This window comes from Lolium perenne, chromosome 4 (genome assembly GCF_019359855.2).
Source record: "Lolium perenne isolate Kyuss_39 chromosome 4, Kyuss_2.0, whole genome shotgun sequence".
In the NCBI taxonomy this organism is placed as follows: domain Eukaryota; kingdom Viridiplantae; phylum Streptophyta; class Magnoliopsida; order Poales; family Poaceae; genus Lolium; species Lolium perenne.
This window is the reverse complement of record NC_067247.2, coordinates 8282315-8309398: the sequence shown is the minus strand read 5'-3', so window position 1 is coordinate 8309398 and position 27084 is coordinate 8282315. Positions and strand designations below refer to the sequence as shown.

Here is a 27084-nt window from a genome sequence, read left to right as displayed (position 1 = left end):
GGCCTCCAAGAGCAGAGGTTTGTAGAACAGCAGCAAGTTTTCCCTTAAGTGGATCACCCAAGGTTTATCGAACTCAGGGAGGAAGAGGTCAAAGATATCCCTCTCATGCAACCCTGCAACCACAAAGCAAGAAGTCTCTTGTGTCCCCAACACACCTAATAGGTGCACTAGTTCGGCGAAGAGATAGTGAAATACAGGTGGTATGAATAAGTATGAGCAGTAGCAACGGTGCCAGAAAATAGCTTGCTGGCGTGTAGTTGATGGTGGTAGTATTGCAGCAAAGAGTAACACAAAGAAACAAGAAACAAGCAGCGATAGCAGTATTTAGGAACAAGGCCTAGGGATTTCACTTTCACTAGTGGACACTCTCAATATTGATCACATAACAGAATAGATAAATGCATACTCTACACTTTTGTTGGATGATGAACGCATTGCGTAGGATTACACGAACCCTCAATGCCGGAGTTAACAAGCTCCACAATTTGTTCATATTTAAGTAACCTTATAGTGCAAGATAGATCAACATAACCAGATAGATCACATCAATACCATCATAATGATAATTAACTCCGCAATCTACAAGAGATCATGATCATAGCCTACGACAAGAACCACACGGTGCACACACTAGTCACCTTTACACACGTGCAGGAGGAATAGAACTACTTTAATAGCATCACTAGAGTAGCACATAGATAAATTGTGATACAAAACTCATATGAATCTCAATCATGTAAAGCAGCTCATGAGATTATTGTATTGAGGTACATGGGAGAGAGATGAACCACATAGCTACAGCGAAGCCCTCAGCCTCAGGGGTGAATTACTCCCTCCTCATCATGGGGGCAGCGATGGCGGTGAAGATGGCGGTGAAGACGGCGGTGGAGATGGCTCCGGGGCAATTCCCCGTCCGGCAGGTGCCGGAACAGAGTTCTGTCCCCCGAATTGGAGTTTCGCGATGGCGGCGACGCCCCTGGAGTCTTTCTGGAGTTTCGTCAATTGGTGTCGAGGTTTTAGGTCACGACGACTTAAATAGGCGAAGAGTCGGAGTCGGAGGGGGCCTGGGCTGCCCAGACCATAGGGGGGCGCGCCCCCCCCTTGGGCCGCGCCACCCTAGGGTGTGGGGCCCCCATGGCACTCCTCCGACTCTCCTTCGGTGTTCTGGAGCCTTCCGGGAAAAATAGGAGGTTTGGCGTTGATTTCGTCCAATTCCGAGAATATTGCCCGAACAGCCTTTCTGGAACCAAAAACAGCAGAAAACAGCAACTGGCCTCTCGGCATCTCGTCAATAGGTTAGTTCCGGAAAAACGCATAAAAATGATATAAAGTGTGAACAAAACATGTTGGTATTGTCATAAAACAAGCATGGAACATCGGAAATTATAGATACGTTGGAGACGTATCAGCATCCCCAAGCTTAGTTCCTACTCGTCCTCGAGTAGGTAAACGATAAAAGATAATTTCTGAGGTGACATGCTACCAACATAATCTTAATCATACCATTGTAAAGCATATGAGATGAATGCAGCGATTCGAAACAATGTAAATGCAATGAGTAAACAATTGAATCATATAGCAAAGACTTTTCATGAATAGTACTTTCGAGACAAGCATCAACAAGTCTTGCATAAGAGTTACTCATAAAGCAATAAATTCTTAGTAAAGGTATTGAAGCAACACAATGGAAGATTAAGTTTCAGCGGTTGCTTTCAACTTGTAACATGTATATCTCATAGATAGTTGTCAATGCAGAGCAATATAACAAATGCAATAAGCAAGTATGTAAGAATCAATGCACAGTTCACACAAATGTTTGCTTCTTGAGGTGGAGAGAAATAGGTGAACTGACTCAACAAGAATGGTCCTTCAAAGAGGAAAGCATCGATTGCTATATTTGTGCTAGAGCTTTGGTTTTGAAAACATATAGAGAGCATAAAAAGTAAAGTTTTGAGAGGTGTTTGTTATTGTCAACGAATGGTAATGGGTACACTAACTACCTCGCCAACCGGACTTCCAAGAGCGGCTCCCATGAATTATTTTATTTTTGGGTGGCACTCCTTCCAACCTTTCTTTCACAAACCATGGCTAACCGAATCCTCGGGTGCCTGCCAACAATCTCATACCATGAAGGAGTGCCTTTTTATTTTAGTTTTATTATGATGACACTCCTCCCAACCTTTGCTTACACAAGCCATGGCTAACCGAATCCTTCGGGTGCCGTCCAACAATCACATACCATGGAGGAGTGTCTATTTTTGTTAATTAATTTGGGACTTGGAATCCCATTGCCAGCTCTTTTTGCAAAATTATTGGATAAGCGGATGTGCCACTAGTCCATATGAGAGTCCGTCAAAAGTAAATGACAAGGTTGAAAGCTAAACACCACATACTTCCTCATGAGCTATAAAACATTGACACAAATCAGAGGTGATACATTTTGAATTGTTTAAAGGTAGCACTCAAGCAATTTACTTTGGAATGGCAGGAAATACCACATAGTAGGTAGGTATGGTGGACACAAATGGCATAGTGGTTGGCTCAAGGATTTTGGATGCATGAGAAGTATTCCCTCTCGATACAAGGCTTAGGCTAGCAAGGTTGTTTGAAGCAAACACAAGTATAAACCGGTACAGCAAAACTCACATAAAAGACATATTACAAGCATTATAAGACTATACATCGTCTTCCTTGTTGTTCAAACATCTTTACTAGAAAATATCTAGACTCTAGAGAAACCACTCATGCAAACCAAATTTTAACAAGCTCTATGTATTTCTTCACTAATAGGTGCAAAGTATATGATGCAAGAGCTTAAACAAGAGCACAACAATTGCCAAGTATCACATTACCCAAGACATTATAGCAATTACTACATGTAGCATTTTCCAATTCCAACCATATAACAATTAACGAAGCAGTTTCAACCTTCGCCATGAATATTATGAGCTAAGAACACATGTGTTCATACGAACCAGCGGAGCGTGTCCCTCTCCCACACAAGCATTTATTCAAACAAAAACAAAAACAAGAAACATACAGACGCTCCAAGTAAAGCACATAAGATGTGACCGAATAAAAATATAGTTTCAAGAGAAGGGACACGATAATTTGTCGATGAAGAAGGGGATGCCTTGGGCAACCCCAAGCTTAGACGCTTGAAACTTCTTAGAATATGCACGGGTGAACCACCGCGGCATCCCCAAGCTTAGAGCTTTCACTCTTCTTGATCATAGCATATCATCCTCCTCTCTTGACCCTTGAAAACTTCCTTCACACCAAACTTCTCATAAACTTCATTAGAGGGGTTAGTACATAATCAAAAACTCACATGTTCAGAGGTGACACAATCATTCTTAACACTTCTGGACATTGCCCAAAGCTACTGGAGTTTAATGGAACAAAGAAATCCATCCCACATAGCAAAAGAGGCAATGCGAAATAAAAGGCAGAATCTGTCAAAACAGAACAGTCCGTAAAGACGAATTTCTAATAAATACTTCCGTTGCTCAGATCAGAAAACTCAAAACTAACGAAAGTTGCGTACATATCTGAGGAACACGCACGTAAATTGACATATTTTTCTGATTTTTCTACAGAGAGAAAATCCCAGATTCGTGACAGATAGAAATCTGTTTCTGCGCAGAAATCCAAATCTAGTATCAACCTTCGATTAGAGGCTTCACTTGGCACAACAAAACACAAAACTAAGATAAGGAGAGGTTGCTACAGTAGTAAACAACTTCCAAGACACAAATATAAAACAAAGTACTGTAGCAAAATAACACATGGGTTATCTCCCAAGAAGTTCTTTCTTTATAGCCATTAAGATGGGCTCAGCAGTTTTAATAATCCATTCGCGGGAAATAGTATTTGAAGCAAGAGAGAGCTTCAAGAGGCAAATTCAAAACAAATTTAAGTCTAACATGCTTCCTATGAAGAGGAATCTTGTACACAAATGAATTCATGAAGAACAAAGTGACAAGCATAAGAGGATAAAACACGAGTAACTTAAAGATTCTCAACATAAAGAGGGGAAACTTAATATTATTAAGATGCATATAACCATATTTCCCTCTCTCATAATAACTTTCAGTAGCATCATTGATGAAATCCACAATATACCCATCACTTAAAACATTCTTATCATGGTTCATATGCATAGAAGTATCATTAAATTTGGCATAAGAAGAGTTATTCTCATTAATAGTAATTGGAGCAAGATTATTATCAAGAATTTGAACATGGTAAACAAGTTGCCTATTAAGGGGATTGTTTTTGGTAATCCAATCATGACTATGACAAGTTTCATAAGGATAGTTAGAACCTATATCATAGCATTCTTTATAATAATCATTAGAGATCGGAGGCATAGTGTCATCATAAGAAATAGAATAGTTATCCTTCACAATCGGTTTATCTGTGTCCACACCATTATTGTTATTAGAAGGAGATGTATCAAGAACATAATGACCAGTAGCTAAAGGATTTGCAAACACCTCTTCCCCAAGCTTAGAGCTTTCTATATCATTATGGGAGGAAGCATGGATAGTACGACACTATGGCAATTATTATCATCATCATTTTCAGAATTAGTTTCCAGATTTGCAATATCAAAAGTAGTGTGCTCATTCAAATCATGATTGCTAATGTATGTAAAGGGCATAGGAAGATCATCATATTCAGATTCATTATCACAATAATCATTAGGAGCAACATACTTACGGTTACCTATTGTTATCTCATATACGCGGGGATATGATGTTACCTCTTTCTTTTTATTCCCCTTCTTCTTCTTCTTCTTCTTCTTCTTCTTCTTCTTCTTCTTCTTCTTCTTCTTCTTCGTTCCCTTCTTCTTCTTCTCCTCCTTCTCCTCGTTCCCTTCTTTAGGAGGAAGAGGCTTGAAGGGTGGCTTGTCCGCATAACCTGATTTACTTTCTAAACAATAGAAGAAACTTGGGAGAATCCCTCCTTTTCATTAATTAGTTGAAAACACACAGCAGTCCTATCATATTTTGGCAAGGTGTCATCTTCTAAAATATTTTGTATGTAAGTATTTGTATGGCTATTATCAATGCAATAAGAAAAACACCCATGCAGGACATCATCAATATCAAGATCACTCATATGTAACAAAGAGATTTTTCTCGACAATTCTTCACACCCCAAAAATAAAGTAAGTTCATCATGCTGATTAGGAGTAATTTCATCATCACAATACAAATTTGCAGCACTCATTGGGTTCAATATATCACTGGAGGAGCATTGAAAATTAAAATGACCCACTTCATGGCAAACTTCACAAATAAAAGGATAGAGGGCACAAACTTTTTTACCAAGATCATCTAGAGCCCTAAACCACTTTCTAGTTTTTTCATTAGCATGATGGATACAATATTCATCTTTGATTTGATTAATTCCACAAGGTCTATGTATTCCACAAAAATTAACATGCTTATAGGAAATAGCATTCTTAGGAGTTTGAGCATGCTTATTGCAATAATTAACAACAATTTCATTCTTCATGCAAGCCTCTTTAAAAGGTTCATGATACTTATCAAAATTATTTTTAGGCAATTCGAAATGAGAAGCAAAGGCTTTATAAAGATTTGCAGCAACTTGAGAGTCAAGACCATAAGTAGCACTCATATTTCGAAATTTATCGGTATCCATAAAAGCTTCAATGCATTCATAATCATAATTTATACCTGACTCTTTACCTTCATTGTTCTCCCATCCTTCAGCGTTGTCCTCAATCCGATCAAGGAGGTCCCACCTAGCTTCAACCTCCTTGCTTGTGAAAGATCCCTCCGAACACGCGTCCAGATAGTCCTTGTGTTGTCCTGAAAGCCTCGCATAAAAATTGTTAACAATAACATTACGGGGGAGCTCATGAATGGGACATTTGAGCATTAGTGATTTCAATCTCCCCACGCTTGAGAAATACTCTCTCCATCACGAGGATAAAAGTTATAAATATAATTCCTATCAATATGCACTTCATGCGGAGGATAAAATTTAGAATAAAAGAGAGATGCAATTTCCTCCCAACCAAGAGAATGCCTATTCTCCAACAATTTATACCAATGCTGCTTTACCAGACAAATAAACAGAGAATAGCTTCTTCCTCACTTCATCCATAGAGATACCTGCACACTTAAATAACCCACATAATTCGTGCAAAAACAGTAAATGATCTCTAGGATGGACAGTTCCATCCCCATTATAGTGGTTGTCCATAACACGTTCAATAATTTTCATGGGTATTTTATACGGAATACTTTCAGCAGGTGGATTTAAAATATCAGAAGCATTATTAGAGTTATCGCATATGGGAGATAAAGCATTATCAGAACAAATTTTCTCCCCTAAAGATGGGAAGCTAAAAAGACCACAAAAACTAGCTTCCCCAAGCTTAGACTTCTTCATAGCATTAGCAGTAATTGCATTCATACTAATAACATCGCTACTAGCATGCAAATAAGGTTCCATAGGTTTTTTAATTTTCGCATCAAACAATTCTAAATCAGGAAAAAGATTAAAAAGCTCACCAATTTTTTTGTTGTTTTCCATTATGCCTAACTAGTGTAAACAAGAAACAAAAAGTTGCAATTGCAGGATCTAAAGGAAATAGCTTCGAGCACAAACACAATGGCGCCAGAAAAGTACTTTACCTGGAACCGGAGTATGAGTGCCTTTTACCTTTCCTCCCCGGCAACGGCGCCAGAAAATAGCTTGATGTCTACGTTCCCCCTCCTTTCCTCAGACAAGTGTTGGGCCTCCAAGAGCAGAGGTTTGTAGAACAGCAGCAAGTTTTCCCTTAAGTGGATCACCCAAGGTTTATCGAACTCAGGGAGGAAGAGGTCAAAGATATCCCTCTCATGCAACCCTGCAACCACAAAGCAAGAAGTCTCTTGTGTCCCCAACACACCTAATAGGTGCACTAGTTCGGCGAAGAGATAGTGAAATACATGTGGTATGAATAAGTATGAGCAGTAGCAACGGTGCCAGAAAATAGCTTGCTGGCGTGTAGTTGATGGTGGTAGTATTGCAGCAGTAGTAACACAGTAAAACAAGAAACAAGAACAAGCAGCGATAGCAGTATTTAGGAACAAGGCCTAGGGATTTCACTTTCACTAGTGGACACTCTCAATATTGATCACATAACAGAATAGATAAATGCATACTCTACACTTTTGTTGGATGATGAACGCATTGCGTAGGATTACACGAACCCTCAATGCCGGAGTTAACAAGCTCCACAATTTGTTCATATTTAAGTAACCTTATAGTGCAAGATAGATCAACATAACCAGATAGATCACATCAATACCATCATAATGATAATTAACTCCGCAATCTACAAGAGATCATGATCATAGCCTACGACAAGAACCACACGGTGCACACACTAGTCACCTTTACACACGTGTAGGAGGAATAGAACTACTTTAATAACATCACTAGAGTAGCACATAGATAAATTGTGATACAAAACTCATATGAATCTCAATCATGTAAAGCAGCTCATGAGATTATTGTATTGAGGTACATGGGAGAGAGATGAACCACATAGCTACAGCGAAGCCCTCAGCCTCAGGGGTGAATTACTCCCTCCTCATCATGGGGGCAGCGATGGCGGTGAAGATGGCGGTGAAGACGGCGGTGGAGATGGCTCCGGGGGCAATTCCCCGTCCGGCAGGGTGCCGGAACAGAGAGTTCTGTCCCCCGAATTGGAGTTTCGCGATGGCGGCGACGCCCCTGGAGTCTTTCTGGAGTTTCGTCAATTGGTGTCGAGGTTTTAGGTCACGACGACTTAAATAGGCGAAGAGTCGGAGTCGGAGGGGGCCTGGGCTGCCCAGACCATAGGGGGGCGCGCCCCCCCCTTGGGCCGCGCCACCCTAGGGTGTGGGGCCCCCATGGCACTCCTCCGACTCTCCTTCGGTGTTCTGGAGCCTTCCGGGAAAAATAGGAGGTTTGGCGTTGATTTCGTCCAATTCCGAGAATATTGCCCGAACAGCCTTTCTGGAACCAAAAACAGCAGAAACAAAGAATCGGCCTCTCGGCATCTCGTCAATAGGTTAGTTCCGGAAAACGCATAAAAATGATATAAAGTGTGAACAAAACATGTTGGTATTGTCATAAAACAAGCATGGAACATCGGAAATTATAGATACGTTGGAGACGTATCACCTGTTCATCAGCGTCGTGCTCCAGACCGTTACTCTCCTAGTCAGTATGGTCTCTCTGTCGTCTCCGAGCTGACTTCGTATCGGGATGCCGAGCGTCATCCTGAATGGCAGCTTGCCATGGCTGAGGAGATTGCTGCGCTTGAGCGCACTGGCACCTGGGATCTTGTTTCTCCCCCTTCTGGTGTTCGTCCTATCACGTGTAAGTGGGTCTATAAAATTAAGACCCGCTCTGATGGATCTCTTGAGCGCTATAAAGCGCGTCTTGTGGCTCGTGGCTTTCAGCAGGAGCACGGCCGTGACTATGATGAGACTTTTGCCCCTGTGGCTCATATGACCACTGTGCGTACTCTTCTTGCTGTTGCTTCTGTTCGACGCTGGTCTGTGTCCCAGCTTGATGTTCAGAACGCTTTTCTTAATGGTGAGTTGAGTGAGGAGGTTTACATGCAGCCTCCTCCTGGGTATTCTGTTCCCGATGGGATGGTTTGTCGTCTTCGATGTTCTCTCTATGGTCTGAAACAGGCCCCTCGTGCCTGGTTTGAGCGCTTTGCCTCTGTGGTGACTGCTGCTGGTTTCTCTCCTAGTTTTCATGATCCAGCACTTTTTGTTCACAATTCTCCTCGTGGACGCACTCTTCTTCTTCTCTATGTTGATGATATGATCATTACTGGTGATGATCCTGAGTATATTGCCTTTGTCAAGGCTCGTCTTCGAGATCAATTTCTTATGACTGATCTTGGTCCTCTTCGCTATTTTCTTGGGATTGAGGTTTCCTCCACTTCTGATGGCTTTTCTATCTCTCAGGAAAAGTACATTCAGGATCTTCTTGCTCGTGCTGCTCTTGGGGATGAGCGCACGGTTGATACTCCTATGGAGCTTAATGTTAAGCTTCGTCCTACTGATGGTGACCCTCTTCCTGATCCCACACGTTATCGCCATCTTGTTGGGAGTCTTGTTTATCTTGCTGTCACTCGTCCTGATATTTCTTATCATGTTCATATTCTGAGTCAGTTTGTCTCAGCTCCTACCACCGTTCACTATAGTCATCTCCTCCGTGTTCTTCGTTATCTTCGTGGCACGATCACTCGTCGCATTTTCTTTCCTAGTTCCAGCTCTCTCCAGCACCAGTGCTACTCGGATGCTACGTGGGTGAGTGATCCTACGGATCATCATTCACTTTCTGCTTACTGTGTGTTTCTTGGTGGTTCGCTTGTTGCTTGGAAGACGAAGAAACAAGTAGCGGTTTCCCATTCGAGTGTTGAGGCTGAGTTGCGGGCTATGGCTTTGTTGATTGCTGAGGTGACCTGGTTATGGTGGTTGCTTGCAGATTTTGGGGTCTCTGTTACGACACCCACTCCACTTTTGTCTGACAGTACAGGTGCTATCAGTATTGCACGTGATCCGGTCAAGCATGAGCTGACCAAGCATATTGGTGTTGATGCTTTTTATACACGTGCTCAGGTGCAGGATGAGGTTGTTGCGCGTCATTATGTGCCTTCAGATTTGCAGTTGGCGGATTTCTTTACAAAAGCACAAACTCGAGCGCAGCATGACTTCTTACTCTCCAAACTCAGTGTTGTGGATCCACCATGAGTTTGAGGGGGGGGTGTTAGAGTATATATCTGTATATTGTAGTTTCCCCATATGTTAGGGGGCTTCCTGCATATTTGTGCCTGTACATGTACTATATATTGTGGCATTTGGCCCCCTGGTAATACAACAAGCATATTGTCCTAACACAAAGAACTCTCAGTAATTTGAAAATATGAGATCACCCGTAAGCTTCTCATATACCCGATCCCGTTAGGTACCTTACAACATTGTGCAAGGAGTAGATGTCGCAGCTTAGTGAGCAGAACAACTCCAGCCGGAAGCTCTACAATGGATGTCTTCTTAATATCTAGGGTCTCTAGATCCTTTAGCATCTCAATCTTTGATTGTTGCTTTGATATGTTTGTGCCCCTAAGGCTGAGGTACTTTAGTTGCAATAACTTGTCCATATTATTCATATCATTTTCCTTCACATCCTGGCAACCTTCGAAGTCCAAGACCCGTAAAGCTTCAAATTTAACAAGACTAGGAAAGTGTCTCATGCAAACAGATGATGTTACTGTCAAAGATCGAACATGGCTTAGATCTTCATTTTCCAATGCAGATGCCAACTCCTTGTCAAGATACTGAACTGATAGTTGCCGGATAAAACTATGCCGATCGGCCAAACTTGTCTGGCCTCCACCTACCACGGTGACAAAATTATCTTCAACCGATTTTGAAATGAGGATTTCAAGCATCATGTCATGGACACGACATGCCTCAACCTTACCATCATACCCAATGTCCACTGGTTGGACAATACTTTTGTTGATAAGCTCATAAAAGTAGCTCTCGGCAACCTCATGTTGACTTTGTCCACGAGCTTCAGAAATAAATCCTTCTGCTATCCATCGTCTCACCAACCACTCCCTTACGATCACATAATCCTCAGGGAATCCACTTAAATACAACAAACATGTCTTGAGATTAGGTGGCAAATCATTATAGCTAAGGGATAGTATGTTATTCATTCCCTCCAGACTCTGTTTTTTTTCCAATGCGTAACCAATTGATCTTTTGATCTTCTCCTATTCATCCTTGGTAGCAGGGCGGTTTGATAATAAACCAGATATACTAATAATTGCCAATGGCAGGCCTGCACACTTTTTTAGGATTTCATTTGAAACTTCTTTTAGCATAGGAGGACAAGAGTCACTTGACCCAAATATTCTTTCCAAAAACAATCTTCTTGAGTCAAGAACACTTAGGCCTTCCATTTCATACATGCGGTCATCAACACTTGGACAACATGACTTTGCCACCTTCTGCCAGGGCCCAAACCCCCTCCCGACCCCACCCCCTCCCGACCACCAAACCCTAGGCGCCGCCGGGCAAAGACCGCGGGGCGTGGCGGTGGCAGCGGCTTTCCCTCGTGACGCGGCGGGGACGGCGGCCAGGGAGCCTCTCACGACGCGGCGGCGGCGGCCCTCCCGCCTCCCGGATGGCTAGGCAGGTCGGACGGGGATGGAGGACGGCGGCCCCCTGCCTCCCGCATGGATGGACGGGGACGGTGGCCAGAGTCTGTGCTGCGGCCTCCCCGCCTCCCATCGGCGGCGCGCCGGTGGTGGCTGGTGGTGGCGGACAGTGCCATCCCCTTCGCCTCTCACCGGTGCGGGGCGATGATCTTGGGCTTCTCCCGCGGTACGAGGTCGCCCGGGGCAGCAGCCTTGGGTTCGACGGTGGAGGCGGCCTTCTTCTTCGCCGGAGGAGGTCGGCTGGTAGCTGGGGTGGCGGATCATGAGATCCCTCTACCCCGGCGATGAAGATCTAGTCGACGACGAGCTAGCGGCGAAGGGGCCACCGGTGAAAACCGCGCCTTGACTTCGTTCTTGGCAGATGATGGCGGCGGCTATTGGCGTCGTTCCCCTGCGAAGGCATCATCTTTGTTAGCCTCTCCGTTTGCTCTCGCCGAGTTGGGGACTCGCGGCTGTCGGTGAAAACCGTGTCAAGATTGGCGGGCGATGGCGGCGTTATGCGTCGTTTCCTTCTTGAAGGCATCGTCGTCGCAGTCCGCGGGAACTCACTCGTGCTGCTCTGGGGGAAACCCTAGATCCAGCCAGGATCGGACGATGACGGCGCTCCTTGCGTCGTGCTACCTCTTGGGGCATCGTTTTTGGAGCAGCGGCTGGATGGAGGTGGTTTTTGGTGGAGTGGTGTTCATCTACCACGTTGTTGTCGATGATTCTTAGCGGCGTGGAGCTGCGGGGTATCGAAGACGGGCGAGGACTGCTGGACGCGGACAGGATGGTGGAGCTGTTTGGTGTTATGGTGACATCGACGGCAGGCCTGGCACGGTCAATGCGTTGATCTCGCTTGGAGATGGGTTCGAGATAGATGGCGGTTGCGAACTCTGCGACGTGTGCAATGGCACACCCTCAGGGTTTTGCTTTTTGGATGATGTGTGTTGGTGTACCGTCAGGGAGTATGCCCTTGTTCATGGTCCCCCCTTCATCGTAGGTATAGCGAGTTGTCGCTAGGAAGGAGGCTTCGAGTTGATCTTTGTATTCCCCTTGTAAGGCATTGCGAATAATTTAATAAAGAAGAAAGTTGTGTGCATCCTTTGGATGCAGAGGCTGGGGCTATGCTCCTTGATCGAAAAAAAATGATGCGTGTAGTAGCTATAATTCTGCTAGAACAATTATTTTCTGGAAAAACACAATTGATAATGTTCCATACTTGTGTAGACCAGACATCATCAATGATGATGAGATACCTACACAATTAGTTGATGATGCCAATCATAATAAGGAAATTCAGATTGAAAACTTGAACATGGCATGAAACCTCAACAATGCTTATTCTCAATGTACTTAACTAGTGTAGTTCCTAAGTGTATGACACTGATTTCTTGTAATTCAATATATACCTTGCAAAATTTACTGAGACATAACCATGATTGGAAATCAACGCTGGAGTTAGCCAATCACAAACTAAATCTTAATTTGACAAAAAAAATTGTACAACATGCAGACACTTTTACAATTCTTATTTGGGTCTATACGAAATTAAAATCTAGTTGTGCGGTACTCTTCGATACGGGATAAACTGCATAAGTAATAACTTCCAAAAAGTAATGAGAATTGGCACCGCACTTCGCTGGAGACCTCGCCGGAGTCCTCGCAACAAAAAAAAATTGTACTAAACAAGCAAAACAGCAGAACAATTGTAGCAAAACAATTATATTATTGTAGCATTGCAGTGTTTTGTTCTATTGTAGCAAAAACCGACCTCGTTGGAGACATCGCCAGAGACCTCGTAGCAAATAAATTATACAAAAGTAGCAGAACTGCGAAACAATTGAAGCAACAAAATTATACTATCATAGCATTGTTGTAGCATTTTTTCTGTGATCTCTGGCGAGGTCCTTGCAGCACTGCCGCTTGCTCATTGCAGCACCGGCGTTGACCGATGGTAGCACCCGCGCTCTTCATTGGTAGTACTCGGAGACTCGACATGCAGCTTCGCCCTGCAACATTTGCAGCTCCGCCCCGAAGGAAGAGGAGGAACGGATGGGAGCGGCCGGCGACGATGCGGCAGCTGTGGGATGAGCAGGGGACTGGCTGCCTCGTGCCGGAAACGGTACGTGTCGCAGTGGCGGTGCACGGCCTCGCTGGGTCGGTGGCGCCGTGCTCGTGGTGGCTGTAGGCGTGGCGGCGGAGAAACAACACGGGGTCGTGGGGGCGGCGAAGGAGCGGCATGGAGTCGTGGAGATGCCGGAGGAGCAGCACGGTCATGGGCGGCGGAGGAGCTGCGATGCGGCAGCGGCGGAGGCGGCGCATCGTAGGGAGAGCAATGCCTGGGCGTGAGGCACGCCGGGGATCGAGGTGCGGCACACAACTAGGCGACGGTGGCGCGTGGCTGGGAGAAGTGGAGGCGGCTGGTGGCCATGCATGGAATTTTTTCTCCATGGTTGTGACAGGAAAAAGGATAGAGGGGGATGGGAGAGATGTGGGGCTGGGAAGAGATAAGGCAGCTCACCTTTTTTTTTGAGAGATAAGGCAGCTCACCTGTGGGTCCCACAAACGCGTGTCATCGCCAGGAGCAGTAGGCGGAGGACGCCAACGCGCGATCCCCGGAGGGATCTAATCATTTTCCTTTGCCTTTTGTGGTTTTACTAGGTCCATCTGAATACGGGAATGGGCCTGCTCAACCTGTCGGGCCATTGGCCCGACCTAAAAAATCGATGCTGTTGGGCAATCGGGTCGGCCTCGTATAGGAATCGGTCCAGTGGAGCCGGCATTGTTGACCACCGAAAACCAATGTCCATTACCATTATTAGTAACACGGATGTGTAGAGTTTAGAAACAGAAAATGGGTTCTCGCGCGGCCATTAGTAAAGCTTTTATTTATTTCCTTTTACATTTTAGAAAAAATTCGTTGATCTATTAATAATCATGAACAACAGTAGAAACAGCCTTAAAAGTAATAAAAATTACAAATAGGACTTTAGACCACCTAGCGACAACTACAAACACTAGCGCGAGCCGAATGTACGTCTCCGTCCTCGCCCCTCCATCACCGGAGCCGGGCCAAACTTATCTTAGTAAATCTTGTCGTAGTAGACAGATGGTAAATCGTCGAGTTAAGGGCCCTAAGGACAAGCGCACCAAAACAGCAACCATCGCCAATGATGATAACCGTAGATCGAAAGAAACTAACCTGAAACCACAGCAACGAATACGAAAACCGATCGGATCCCAATAGATCTGCCGGGTACGCGACTCAACGCAGCCTCCACCGGCGCTAGACGCACCACTGGCGAGAGATAGGGTAGGAGGACCTAATTGAAAGTTTTTTTTTGAAAGAGAAAGTAAACGACAGATACATGGCATAATTGATAATTAGCGAAAACATCTGATTCACTAGTAGAGAAACCCCCCTTTAGTACCGGTTCCAAAGGGCCTTTAGTACCGGTTTTGGAACCGGTACTAAAGATTCGGTACTAAAGGCCTCCCACCTTTAGTACCGGTTCCTTACGAACCGGTACTAAAGGTGCCTCCACGTGGGTACGGAGGAGCCCGCGGGGCTGGAGACCTTTGGTACCGGTTACGAACCGGTACTAAAGGCTATTTTCGTTTAATTTTTTTATCCATTTTTTTCTAATTATTTTTCACTCCCTTTTTTATTTTATTTTTTTCACTCCCTATTTTTTTATTTTTTTCCAGAATTTCTAGTATTTTCGTTAGTCTCTAACTACACTTTATCTCTAGTCAAATTACTTAGCCGCGGTCAAACTTCCCGGTCGGTCACCCATCCTCACACTACTCCTGCACTAGCAGGTTTAACTTCTGAGTTCCATCCCGTTCCACTTCCAAGTGCTTCGCGCGCATGTATGTGATAGTAGTATCATATCAATCCTATTAACATGTTGATCGATGTCACGCTTCTTTATTGTTTAAATTTCCAAATAATTCTTTTAATAAAAAAGTAATGATGTAATAATAATGTTGAATAAATAAATAAAATTAAATTTTTTAATTTGTATTATTTTTAATTATTTTTTAAAATTTTAATATTTTTTTGCCAAACCTAAAACCTGAAAATTTGAAAATCTTATAATTTGCTAAAAGTAATAGTAATATTTTAGGACTCAAAAAATCTTATAATTATTAATTTTAATTTTTTTAAAAAATAAAAATATATATAAAATTCTAAATTTCTGGAAAAAAACTAAAATCTTCCTGCTTTCATATTTTCATTTGGAATTTTGAGAATGTAAAAATTGGCTAACCGGGTAAACCCAGGTGAATTCGGATGTAACTTTTTCTCACGATGATTTTGATATATTATACGCATTTTTTCGACGTCGTATGCAAAATTAATGCGATTTTACCATTTTTTAAATTTTTTTGCAAAAAAAGTCAAAATTCGAATTTCTTAATTTCATCGAATAGTAGGTTGCATAACATACAAGAATCTGAAAACATTTTATTTTTTGAATTTTCTATCATTTTCATTTGTATTTTACAAAGCAAAAAAAGGCGATCCAGGGAGGGGGTGGAGGTGCGTGGGAAGCAGGAAACCCTTTAGTTTTCCGCCTGACGCTAACCCTTTAGTACTGGTTCGTGACACGAAACGGTACTAAAGGTCCTTACGAACCGGTACTAAAGGCCTAGGCAGTGCAACCGGTACTAATGCACCCTTTAGTACCGGTTCGTAAGGAAACCGGTACTAAAGACCTGGACGGAAGCCCCTTTTTCTACTAGTGATTGATTATTGAAGACATGAAGAACGTGTCATGAGTTCATGTGCAGCGTGCGCCTTGCAGACTAGTCTGTACCCATTCATTCTGATGCAGTTGCTTGATTAAACTGCAGCTTTCGCAACGTGTGCCCAAGCATCTGGTAATCCTTGGCAAATTATAAGAAAATATGCATGTGAATACATATTTCGGTGGATTTCTTGTTTCCATCGCATTAATAATCTCAGTGGAGGGAAATTAGTAACAACAACGTCGTGATTGGTTTGTACCTAAGAAGTGGGTAATCCCTATTCCCCCCTCAGCGAGTGCGGGAGCGATTCGTTCCCCCTTGAAGCGGCGGACGGGGTCTAGGTCTGTACGTTTTTTTTCATAGTTTTTCGGTTTTTCACAGGTTTTCTCAGGTTTCTTTTTGATTTTTTGCTGATTTCGAAATTTGTTTAGATTTGAATTTTGTTTTGATTTAAAAATGTATAAATTGAAAACTATTCAAATTTGAAATTAGTTTGATTTTGAGAATTGTTCAGTTTTGAATTTTGTTCAGATTTGGAAAATCAAAACAATAGGGTAACTCACGCACGCGAAAGAGACATAGGGACCGAATAAATGGGCCTGGCCCAGCGAACGGTTCCTTCAAGCGGGACGGATTCAATCCCGCTTAAGGCAGGAAATTGGAGCACCCAAAGAAGTGTGAGACGACGGTGACTGACTTGGATGTAGACTTAGATGTACTGTCGTATCTCTTATTTTTTGTAGCACTCACTGTATGGCGATGCAGGAATACCTTGTGTGCTGGTTACTGTCACTTACCTCTCGACGCTCTCCTAAAACGGCCTGTATCGGTCGGCATTTTTTTTATTACCCCCTCCGTCCATAAGTAGATGTTTTAGATTTGTCTAAATTTGGATGTATCTATACATCCAAACTAGTGTATGGATGAAGATGGCGGTCATTTCCGACGATCCACCTGATGCACCGCAAGCAGGAGCGAGATGGCCCGTCAAGGAGGTGGTCCACGTCGACAGGAGCACTGACCCAAGGCAAGCCGCGCGCATCCGCTAACGTTGCAAGTATGCAAGGGGATCCAAATCAAGGGCGATAGACGCATATTCCTTGTGCAAATCGGCAAATCGCAGTTTCCATATATGCATTCTCGCTCCAAATCCTATCTTCTTTCTTTGTCCGGCAAAAGGAAGGAAGGAAGAGATTGGTGATTCCGTCTGAGGAGACAGATCATCCGAGGACTATCGGCAGTATGGGGAGACTCCGGCCGTGCTACCCGCCGACGGCCGAGAAGGAGAGGTGAGTTCCTAGCTAGCACGTTCATGCAGTGGTACGTATCAGAAATTGGTGAAGATTAAAACGCACACACCGTACCACCTGATCACCTAGGTCGCCTTCGGATGCGTATCTACTTAGTTTAAAATAGCGGGCTATTTCATTTAGCCACGACATTTTCAGAAGCTAAGAAAGGCTATAGCCAGGTTATAGCGGGCTAATCTATTTAACTTTTTTTTAAATAAAAATAGGATAAATTTCAGTTATATCTTGCCAAGAAAGGAGGAAAAGTAGGACTCAAACATGATTCGAGCTACAACTCATTCCACTATTGAACGCAAACAAATATTCAACTATTCAACTAACAAGATTTATTGAACCATATTGAACAGGAATTCAGAAAACATGAATTAAAAAGTAGAAGAGAAAACAAATTCATAAAAAAGGATTAGCGGCTAAATTAGAGCCTTATTAGAGCATCCACAACGCGACGCTAAAAAGCGGGCGCCAGGATCAGAATCCCTATCTTCCGTCGGTTGCTCCCCTCAACCCCAGGTGCCCGGCGCAAAAAGTATCCCCCGACACTATTTGGTTTTCTGGCTTGCGGTGTGAAAATCGGAGATCTCCTTGCGCTAGCAGCTAGGCTAATTAGGGTCTCCAATAAAATCCCCGCGTTGCAAGGGATGGGAGCTTAGCCACCTATTTTATTCCGTTCTACCTTTTTGTTGTTTATAAGCGTCTCAATAAGCGTTTCGCATTGTGCTTGCTCTTAGGGGCATAACCGGCTAATAGCAGTTTTTCTCATTTAGCCAATAAATGGCATAGCCTTAGCGGTAGGTCTCCCCAAAGGCTATAGTCGCTATAGCGAGACTATAGTCGGCTATTTAAAACTTTGAAAACACCCAGATGATGGTGGCATGGACCCTCGTGTTGTCTGGATCACCTGTTGCAGCCGCCTTCCCCATCAGCAGTTGCTACGGCAATCGGGCCCTCGTCGTCCCGGCACCATTCGGCCGGGGGACAAAAAAGGAGCAGTACCACGCCCCGGCGACAGGGGGTGGCTACTGCTTCGCGTCCTTGTCTTCACGCACAGATTCCTTCGGTCCGGACATGTTCCTCGCCATGGACGCGACGGAGGGAGATTTTGTCGTTCCGGCCCGATGCTTGCCGACGGACGGCATATCGTTTCCCAGCGGAATTTGGTCATTGCCGAGCGGGCCTGCTCATACGGAGGGAATCCGGTTGTGTAGGGAGGCGAATTGACTTTATCTTATCTTTTTTCCACATTTCACAACCAGGATTTACATCCAAAGTACAAGTTTTATCTTATCGTTATAAATATATATGCGGAATAGGGAGACTGACATGGTATACTACTGTACATTATTAAAATATGTTGTATATATATGGTATGGTTATCCAAACACATGTTTTCATTCTTTGTACTTTGGCATTGATACAAAAGAAATTTTGAGCAACTGGCAGGAGCACTGCCTTTTCATATAGAAGAGGGAAAACAACGAACACTGTACAAGAGTGGCATGTTTAAATTAAGGTGGAAACATGCCAGAAAGTACGCCAAATAAACAAAAAGCAAAGGAAACCTAATCCGGTTTAGCCGGGATTGCAGGAGCAAAACCAGCGAAATCGCGTTCTCTTTGGAGAATGTCCTCTCTAGCGATGACAGCACGTCAAGGTAGGTAAGACGCCATCCAGTGAGGATTCTACGGTTTCGTTCTTTCCAAGCGTTCCAAAGAACGTACAGGAGGCAACCATTTGTGCATCGTTGCTCTTTTATCGGCTTTCCAGTGATGAGATCGTCCCACCACTCGGAGATGGTAGGGAAGCTATGTCCCGGGGCACTAGCTGCCTTGTTGTCCTATGCTTGGACATGATTCCAGATCGCGGAGGTGAAAGGGCAGTCTTTGCAAAGGTGGTCTGCCGTCTCTGGGGCACGGAGGCATAGGGGGTAATTTGGATCGTGGGGTAATGGCAAGCATGTCAGCCGTCAGGAGCTCCCCGTGGAGCGCGAGCCAAGAGAAGATCTTGCATTTTGGCTCAGCATGAGCGTTCCAGATCTTGGAGGCGGTGAATCTGGGGTGGCACCTAGGAACTGGACCTGCCAATTGATACAAATTTTGTTAATCATATATTGTGGCTTTTATGAAACAAACTATTTTCCTTTAATGCAAATAATGACTAAGGGGCTGTTTGGTTCAGGGGATATCGTCAAGTGGCTAGGAGTAGCCACTGAAAAAGTGGTTGTCATCTGTTTGGTTTAGAGGGTGAGAGGGGATAGGGATAACCAGATTCTGAGAATATGCACCCAAAACGGTGGTTGAGCTCATCTGGCCAAAAGTGGCGGACGACGTCAACCACTTTTGGCTCGCGCGTAGAATTACCTGAAACTCGTGTGAAGGAGGCGGCTCCGCCAAATTGATTGACACAAGCGCGGCGACTCGACCTTGGAAGACGCTGGATCGACTCCAGACAATGTCGGCGGTTCACAGGGCTTTTCTCTCTCTATCTCGGTCGGCGGAGGGGCTGCTCCCTTCTAGATCGTCTCTCTGACTCGGGCGTATTTGGGAGAACGGCGAGATGGTACCTGCGGTGCCGGAAGACCATACTAAAGACGCACGATGCCGGTAGGTACCTCCCTCCCTCTCGCCTATTTTGCTTGGTTGGTAGCAGGCTTCTCCCTCCTCGCCATCCTCTCTGTCCCAGTCGGCGTTGAGGCGGGAGGTGGCCTGGTATGGATGGGCGGCGGGGATGGCCATGGAGGGGCGACGGGAGCGATGGCCTATGACGGGTTGGGCGACGGGGGAGATGGCCAGGGAGGGGCGACGGGAGCGATGGCCTAGGATGGGTTGGGCGACGGGGGAGATTGCTAGGGAGGGGTCAACGGGCGATGGACTGGGAGCTCGACGGGGCAGTGGCCTGGGATTGGCGACGAGTACTAGCAGATCAGCTACCGCTTAAACGAGCAAAATTACAAGTTGTGGATTTTGCACGGTACTAGCAAATCCCCAACTATATTTCATCCTTTCAACCAAACAAAAAATTAGCTCATCCCTCACACTCAACCAAATAAGAAAATTGGCTATCTCTAACCAGGTGGTTGGGATACCCTCAGCCAATAAAGGATACCCCTGAACCAAACAGCCAAGTCTACTTGATTCACTTCCAAAGTTAATATAAAAATAATGGATTGCTAAAACAACACAGGTTACATAACATTTCGCTTGTATATAACTATTAGATGCCATATATAGATATACTCGGGTTGAACCATAAGGAAATTTGCACATCAAAGTCTGCAAACTGTAAACAAACGAAAATTCTTGACACACTGTTGTCCGTGAAAGCTTGAAACTTAGACGAATTCGCTCCTCCAACGACCAAGTGATGCCATATATAGATATACTGTGGAAGTTCGACATCTTATTATTCTGCAAAGGTAGCGGGCGCGGGCAGACCGGGCTTAGTGCTGTCCAGGCAGCTTGTCCTTGATCTTGTCCATGATGCTCTTCTTCCCACCGGTGCCGTCAGTGTCGTGTGTCCCGGTGCCGGTCGTTCCAGAGTGTCCCTGCTGCCCGTAGGTGCCGCCCGTGGCGGTGGTGCCATGTGTCTCCGTGCCGGTGATTCCAGTGGTCTGCTGGTGGTCAGTGTGGCCACCGGGGAGCTTCTCCATGACGTTCTCCATGACGCCCTTCTTCTCACTAGTGCCGTGCGTCCCCGTGCCGGTCACTCCGGTGTGTCCCTGCTGCCCATAGGTGTCGCCGGTGGCCGGGGTGCCATGCGTCCCCGTGCCCGTGTGTCCCTGCTGCCCGTAGGTGCCAGCGGTGTGCTCGTGGTCAGCATGGCCACCGGGGAGCTTCTCCTTGATGTTCTCCATGACACCCTGCTTCTCGCCGGTGCTGTACGTCCCCGTGCCGGTCACTCCGGTGTGTCCTTGCTGCCCATAGGTGTCGCTGGTAGCCGGGGTGCCATGCGTCGCCGTGCCGGTGTGTCCCTGCTGCCCGTAGGTTCCACCGGTGTGGTCGTGGTCACCGTGGCCACCGGGGAGCTTCTCCTTGATGTTCTCCATGACGCCCTTCTTCTCCCCGACGCCGTGGGTCCCCGTGCCGGTCATCCCGGTGTGTCCCTGCTGCCCGTACGTGCCGCTGGTGGCCGGGGCTCCATGCGTCGCCGTGCCGGTGTGTTCCTGCTGCCCGTAGTTGCCACCGGTCTGGTGGTGATCACTGTGGCCACCAGGGAGCTTCGCCTTGATGTTCTCCATGATGCCCTTCTTCTCGCCGGCGCCGTGCCCCTGGTGCTCCATCTTGCGCTGAACTTGTCACTACACTCAGGAAATCTAATAGCTCTGCTGTTTACTTGCCTTGGCTGTGTGGAGCAGGTGGGTTGTGCAAAGTAAGTGCAGCACGAGGCACTATTTATGGGCCGTTCGAGGGTGGACAAAGCACCACGTGTGCTCTCATGAGTGGATGGGCAGGTGACTGCCGACTAACTCAGAAAGCGCCGCGTCAGTATGCGCGACGTGCCGGGCAGTGCAGGTAGCTGCCGACTAGCCCATAAAGAGGAGCCGGGCCTGTGAAGGCATAGGGCGCCTCGGCCGGTCGCCACGTCCCAACTCATTCGTATTCTTCTGGAAAGAAGATTGTTCCCCGGAAACATCTGATCCTTCTTTTCGTTTGACACTAGTAGTATTATCCCAGCCCACCGAGTTCCATCCCGTCCAGCTTCCAAGTGCTTCGCGCGCATGTATGTGATACTAGTATCATATCAATCCGATTAACATGTTGGTCGATGTCGCATTTCTTTATTATTTGAATTCTAAATAATTTTTTTAATAAACAAAAGTAATGATGTAATAATAATCTTGAATAAAGAAATAAATATTAACTTTTTTAATTTATATTATAATTAATTTTTTTAATTTTTAACTTTTTTAATAAACTTTTTTTGCCAAACCTGAAAATTTGAAAATCTAAAAATTGGCTAACTTTATGGTTAACTAAACTTAATGCCGGATGCAATTATTAATTTAAAAAATTTAAAAACATAAAATCCTGAATTTATGGCAAAAACTAAAATCTTTCTGCTTTCGTATTTTTATTTGGAATTTTGAGAATTTAAAAATTGGCTAACCGGGTAAACCCCGGTGAATTCGAATGTAACTTTTTTCCACGATCATTTTGATATATTATATGTCATTTTACCTTTTTCTAAACTTTTTATGCAAAAAAAAAAGTTGAAATTCAAATTTGTTAATTTTCCCTAATAGTAGGTTGCGTAACATACAGGAATCTCAAAAGATTATATTTTTTGAATTTTCTATCATTTTCTTTTATATTTTACAGAGCTAAAAAAAGCGATCCACAGGGGATAGAGGTACGTGGGGAGGCAAAAAAAACGTAAAAAGCCTTTAGCCCCGGTTGGTAAAGTGAACCGGGACTAAAGGTCTAGGCCTCAGACCTTTGTGTCCCGGTTTGAGGCTCCAACTGGGACAAAAGGTCCTTAAAAAACTGGGACAAAAGAGCCCGTGCCCTCTCGCTGATTTCGGGACGACATGGCCTGATCATTTGTCCCGGCTCTAGACTGGGCCGGAACAAAAGGTTTGGACGGAAGGTCCGTTTTCTACTAGTGTGCAACAAGTGGCTCATCTCGCTCAAAGATCAATAAGCTAATTCGTGCCTTCCTCTCGAAGGGAACCGACGATCGAATGCAACGGGCTGTTTGTTGAACACGTGTTGCCTGCCAAAACCCACCGGCGAGCAGCGACGAGCAACACGAAGAGCCGGGAGGCTCCTAGAACTGCTGGTGGGCCCTGGTCCCTCGGGCAACGGCCCGCAAAACTCCGGCACACGTCCTGGCTGTTGCGAGCGCGTGCCACCTGACCTATACCTGGTCAGGAAGGTGATGGATTGCTTCAATTAGTTTCCTGCATGGCAGACACGTAAACATTAAATCCGAGCCTCGATCGGCTCTCAGGTTACCCCTGTGAATCGGCTCAAGGAGCCGATCGACCCATGGTTCGTATTGGATCCACGATAACATGAGGGTCCTGCTTTATCAAAACCAAGTTAAATCGACCTATGACAGTCTAGGGTTTTCACCGCATAATTGGAACGTCCTACACGTAGTTGAGCCTGGCAGATACGAAAGATAACAGAAAACTAGTCCTAGAAAAGGCCTAAAAACCAACATAGGGTCGATTCTCGGAACAACTCCTCTAGGATCGGCAAACCATACCTTACGCACTACTGGATCATTCAACCCGTTTGCAAGGCCTAACCATGCGGATATCAAACTAATCCTTGGAGAACAAGGAACAACTATAACAGATCAGATCTACTAAATAAAGACGAAGCAAGTTGCTACCTTTACACCCAAGATAGGTGCAAAGGCAGCTAGATATGTAAGGGTAGCCTAACTAAGCAAACATATCAAAAAAGTATCGATGCTAGCCCCAACACATCCATGATAACGGTGTTACTCGCCATCAACAAGGCTTCAGTACGAGCAACACAAAACAACAAATAAACTGATACTGCTCAGATCGCAAGATGCGATCTGGGCAGCATGGCGCTTACCCGGAAGAAACCCTCGAAACAAGGGGTGGCGATGCGCCTAGATTGTGTTTGTTGTGAACGTGATCGTCCTCTTTCCTCAATAACCCTAGGTACATATTTATAGTCTGTGGACTTTCTATCTTTGGAATAAACCTAATTGTGTACGAACTAAACTCTATCTCTTAATTCTAACTGAAACGTAATCTACCATAATGTACAGATACACGGGCAATCTAGCCCAAACTCTCGCAGGAGGCCGATTCAGAAACACTCTATGTGCATATCCTCTAAGCCCATCTCAATCACGGCCCAACTCCCAATGTGGCTAAAATCCGGCTATAACAACACGTTCATCTGATCCCTTTGGAAAGCCTGCTGGCCCAAGCAATTAGAGCATCTCCAGTCGCCGTCTCCCAAAACAACGTCCACTGTAAGTGCCGGATCGGTTGATTGAAGGACGCCGCCCCGTGGTGCCGCCTTTGGGACGTCCGCCACAAGCGTCGGATCGGTCGGCCCAAGCAATTAGGTTGCCTCGGCATCAATGACATGGCCACTTTAAGTTCGGCCTTGCGCCAGCGAGATTGGTTATGGCATGAATGGATTGATAAGTCTAGGCCCTGTGTCGGAACAACTGTGCCTTGCTCGGCCAGCGACATTGATATTTTTGCGGCCTCGACAACGATCACTTTAGGGCACGGTGCTACGGCAAAATTCCGGCGCTCGCGTTGGCTTAACGGGACGGCTCCTGTAGACCTCGACCCAGGCTGAAACCGATCGGAAGGAAGGTAACCGCACCTCCCAGGTCGCCTCCGCTCGGGTGACTCCAGAGGTTCTACCAAACCCTAGCCAAGCCCTCCCCCAGTTCGATTCCCCTGGCTGCCGGCGCTGGCGTCGGCGGCGGTGGCGGCGCCCGTCTCGCCGAAGGCGGAGGGCTAAGGAAGCACGCGGTTGCAGAGCATCTGTGCGGAGATGCACGGCGATGGACGCGCACGCAAGGTGCCCTGTGGAGTTGAAGACGAGATGGGCGGCGCTGGGCGATGGCGGCGGACGTGGTCGGGCTCCGATGGCGCGATCGGAGAAGCTGCTTCCATGGCATGCGGTGGCAGCTGTGCGCATCGGACGGCCCCTTGGGAGGTGGCGGCGCACCCTGTTTGGGTCCGATCTAGGACCAACGGGCGTCGGCAATGTGCTCCTTAGCGCCGGAAGACCAGTGTGTCAGCTGCTTTCGTCTTCTATTCTGTAGCCGGCCGGTGGCGTGGGAGCTGCTGGCTCGACCTGAATGAAGGTGGTTTGGCCCTGCAGTTCTTCGAGCGCCATGTCATCAATCTGCTTCATGCTGGCCTCCTCGATCGGGACGCCGACGAGTTCCGGTTTTCCTATCGGAGATGTCCGCTGTTTGGCATGGAGCAACAGGATATCTAGATCGGAATCGATCCGGTCGTGTGCTCCCTTATCTTCAGCCAGCGAGGCTTCATAAGGGCGTGGTGCGAAGCTTCGCCTTCTTGTCGGTGCCATGGGACATGTCTAAATATAGATTTCCATGGGATTGATAGAGGTGGAGAAAGTCATGGTGGCTGCTATCGGAGGTTTGTAATGGTCGAGAGGTGTATTTGTGGCAGTGAAGAATGGCGGCACTGGTTTCTTGTGTGTCGGGTGTTGGTGACTTGCAGCTGCGGCGTTGGCAATTGGGGGTGGCTGCATAGGTGGACTGCTTTTTTAGTGGTGCTTCTTGAGTACCGAGTCGTGATTTCCAGGGTAAAAGCTCAACGTCTGGCCTTCATTGGTTGTGCCTGGCAATGGCCTTGCTGAAGGCATTGTTTTGTGAACTCAGACTCTCTCCAAGGTGAAAACTCAAGATCTTTGATTGGGCGACGACAACGCTTGTGTATTGTTTTCTTCTTGGAGACATCGTTTTTCACTACTAGAAAAAGGCTTAAGGCCGCAACAGCAACCATGACGCAAAACCGAAGGTCTGACGGTGGTAACCCGTACCGGTGATGGAGAATATAAAACCTATCACCGGTACATTGTCCCCAGTCCCCGCGTCGTGTACCCCTGACGCGCAAAATAAAACTACGTTGTTGGTACTTGCTTCCGGGTCCAACCTGGGGTGCTGAAAACAGCAGTGACATTGGACTATTTCAGAGCGTCATGGGTCAAGGACAAAGCAGTGAGAAAGGCCCACAAATCATCTGTCGCTGGTTCTTCTCGGAAACTAGTGACATACTTTTTTTCTCAGTTTTCACTGGTTATAGGAATACCGTTGACAAGCATATATAGGCATACGTAGTTTGGTTCTAATTATTACTTGCGACGGTCGTATTATCGCCTACATCTTCTTTTCATGATATATCATCGACGACCGAGAGAAGAACATACGTTGCTGGTGTTTGCTAGTAGGCAGCGTCAGTCCAACAATGGCTAGCTTCTTCTGCACAGCCCCTCTCCGGCCCGTACCTATCCGCACGCGCGACACTAGCAATCTTCACCGCGATTTCGTCGTTGCCGCCGCCGATTTCAGCAGGGGAAGGTCGAAACCGATGGGGATCGAGCCTCGCCGTCGTCTGATCCGCCTCCCGCCCACCGGTTGTCTGGCCTAGTCACCATCTACCCCGCCTAGTCTGCCGCCGAGCTCTGCTCCGTCAGATGTGGACGCTCAGCTAGTCCTCCAGATCGAGACACCGCACTGCCGCTCGCTCGACCCCGCCGTCCTGGGTGCTCTTGGTGAACCATGGCAAACGACGGCGCGGGCAGGAGCTCCCAGGACGCCTTCCCACGCCGCCGCGTGGTGTCCCACAACTCTGTGCGCTGTCTCCTGTGGTTGCGTGGGACGCGCATCGTCACTGCGCCCGCACCTACGCCCCTCCCTCGACCCCGCGTCGTCCGGGCGGATTTTTGCAAACCACTGCAAACGACGGCAAGGCAGGGACCTCCCGCGCCGTCGAGCGGCGTCCAACGCCTCCGCGTGCCGTCCCTGGTGCCCGCATGGGATGCCCATCGTATTGCCACCCCTACGGCCGTCGGGGACGCTCCCGCTCTTCGCGCCGAAGATCAGACCGTCAGGGAGGCGCACAACGAACAGTTTGTGATGCTCTATGCCTTTGCTAAACCGGCAGAATTGCATGACATGTTGTAACATCCCAAAAATTTCAAAACAAAGAAAATGAATTTCCCTTTTTCCAAATTTTGGAACCAACAAAAACTTTTCTTAAATTAAGTTTGATGCATAGTACTCATGCTTAATTCTTGTGCT

General features: G+C 46.1%; 1 protein-coding gene and 1 pseudogene across 2 annotated transcripts; both read right to left on the bottom strand.

Moving 5' to 3' along the window:
* Positions 1-9922: 9922 nt before the first annotated feature.
* LOC139838821 (disease resistance protein RGA5-like) lies at positions 9923-13561 on the bottom strand (annotated as a pseudogene).
* A 6924-nt stretch (positions 13562-20485) lies between these two features.
* On the bottom strand, positions 20486-21661 carry LOC139830099 (cold-shock protein CS120-like). Of its 2 annotated transcripts, XM_071818446.1 has the most exons (2): positions 21115-21661; positions 20486-20925 (listed from the first exon to the last, which is right to left on the bottom strand). In XM_071818446.1, the coding sequence occupies exons 1-2, from the start codon at positions 21578-21580 to the stop codon at positions 20741-20743; spliced, it is 651 nt and encodes a 216-aa protein (XP_071674547.1). In that variant the 5' UTR covers positions 21581-21661; the 3' UTR covers positions 20486-20740. The 2 variants fall into 2 exon arrangements, with proteins under 2 accessions (XP_071674547.1, XP_071674546.1); XM_071818445.1 differs by having other exon boundaries at positions 20486-21661.
* Positions 21662-27084: the final 5423 nt, after the last annotated feature.

What these genes read in the sequence shown, in the direction of transcription:
- LOC139830099 (XM_071818445.1), bottom strand. Translation starts at nt 21,580, where the DNA reads ATGGAGCACCAGGGGCACGGCGCCGGCGAGAAGAAGGGCATCATGGAG.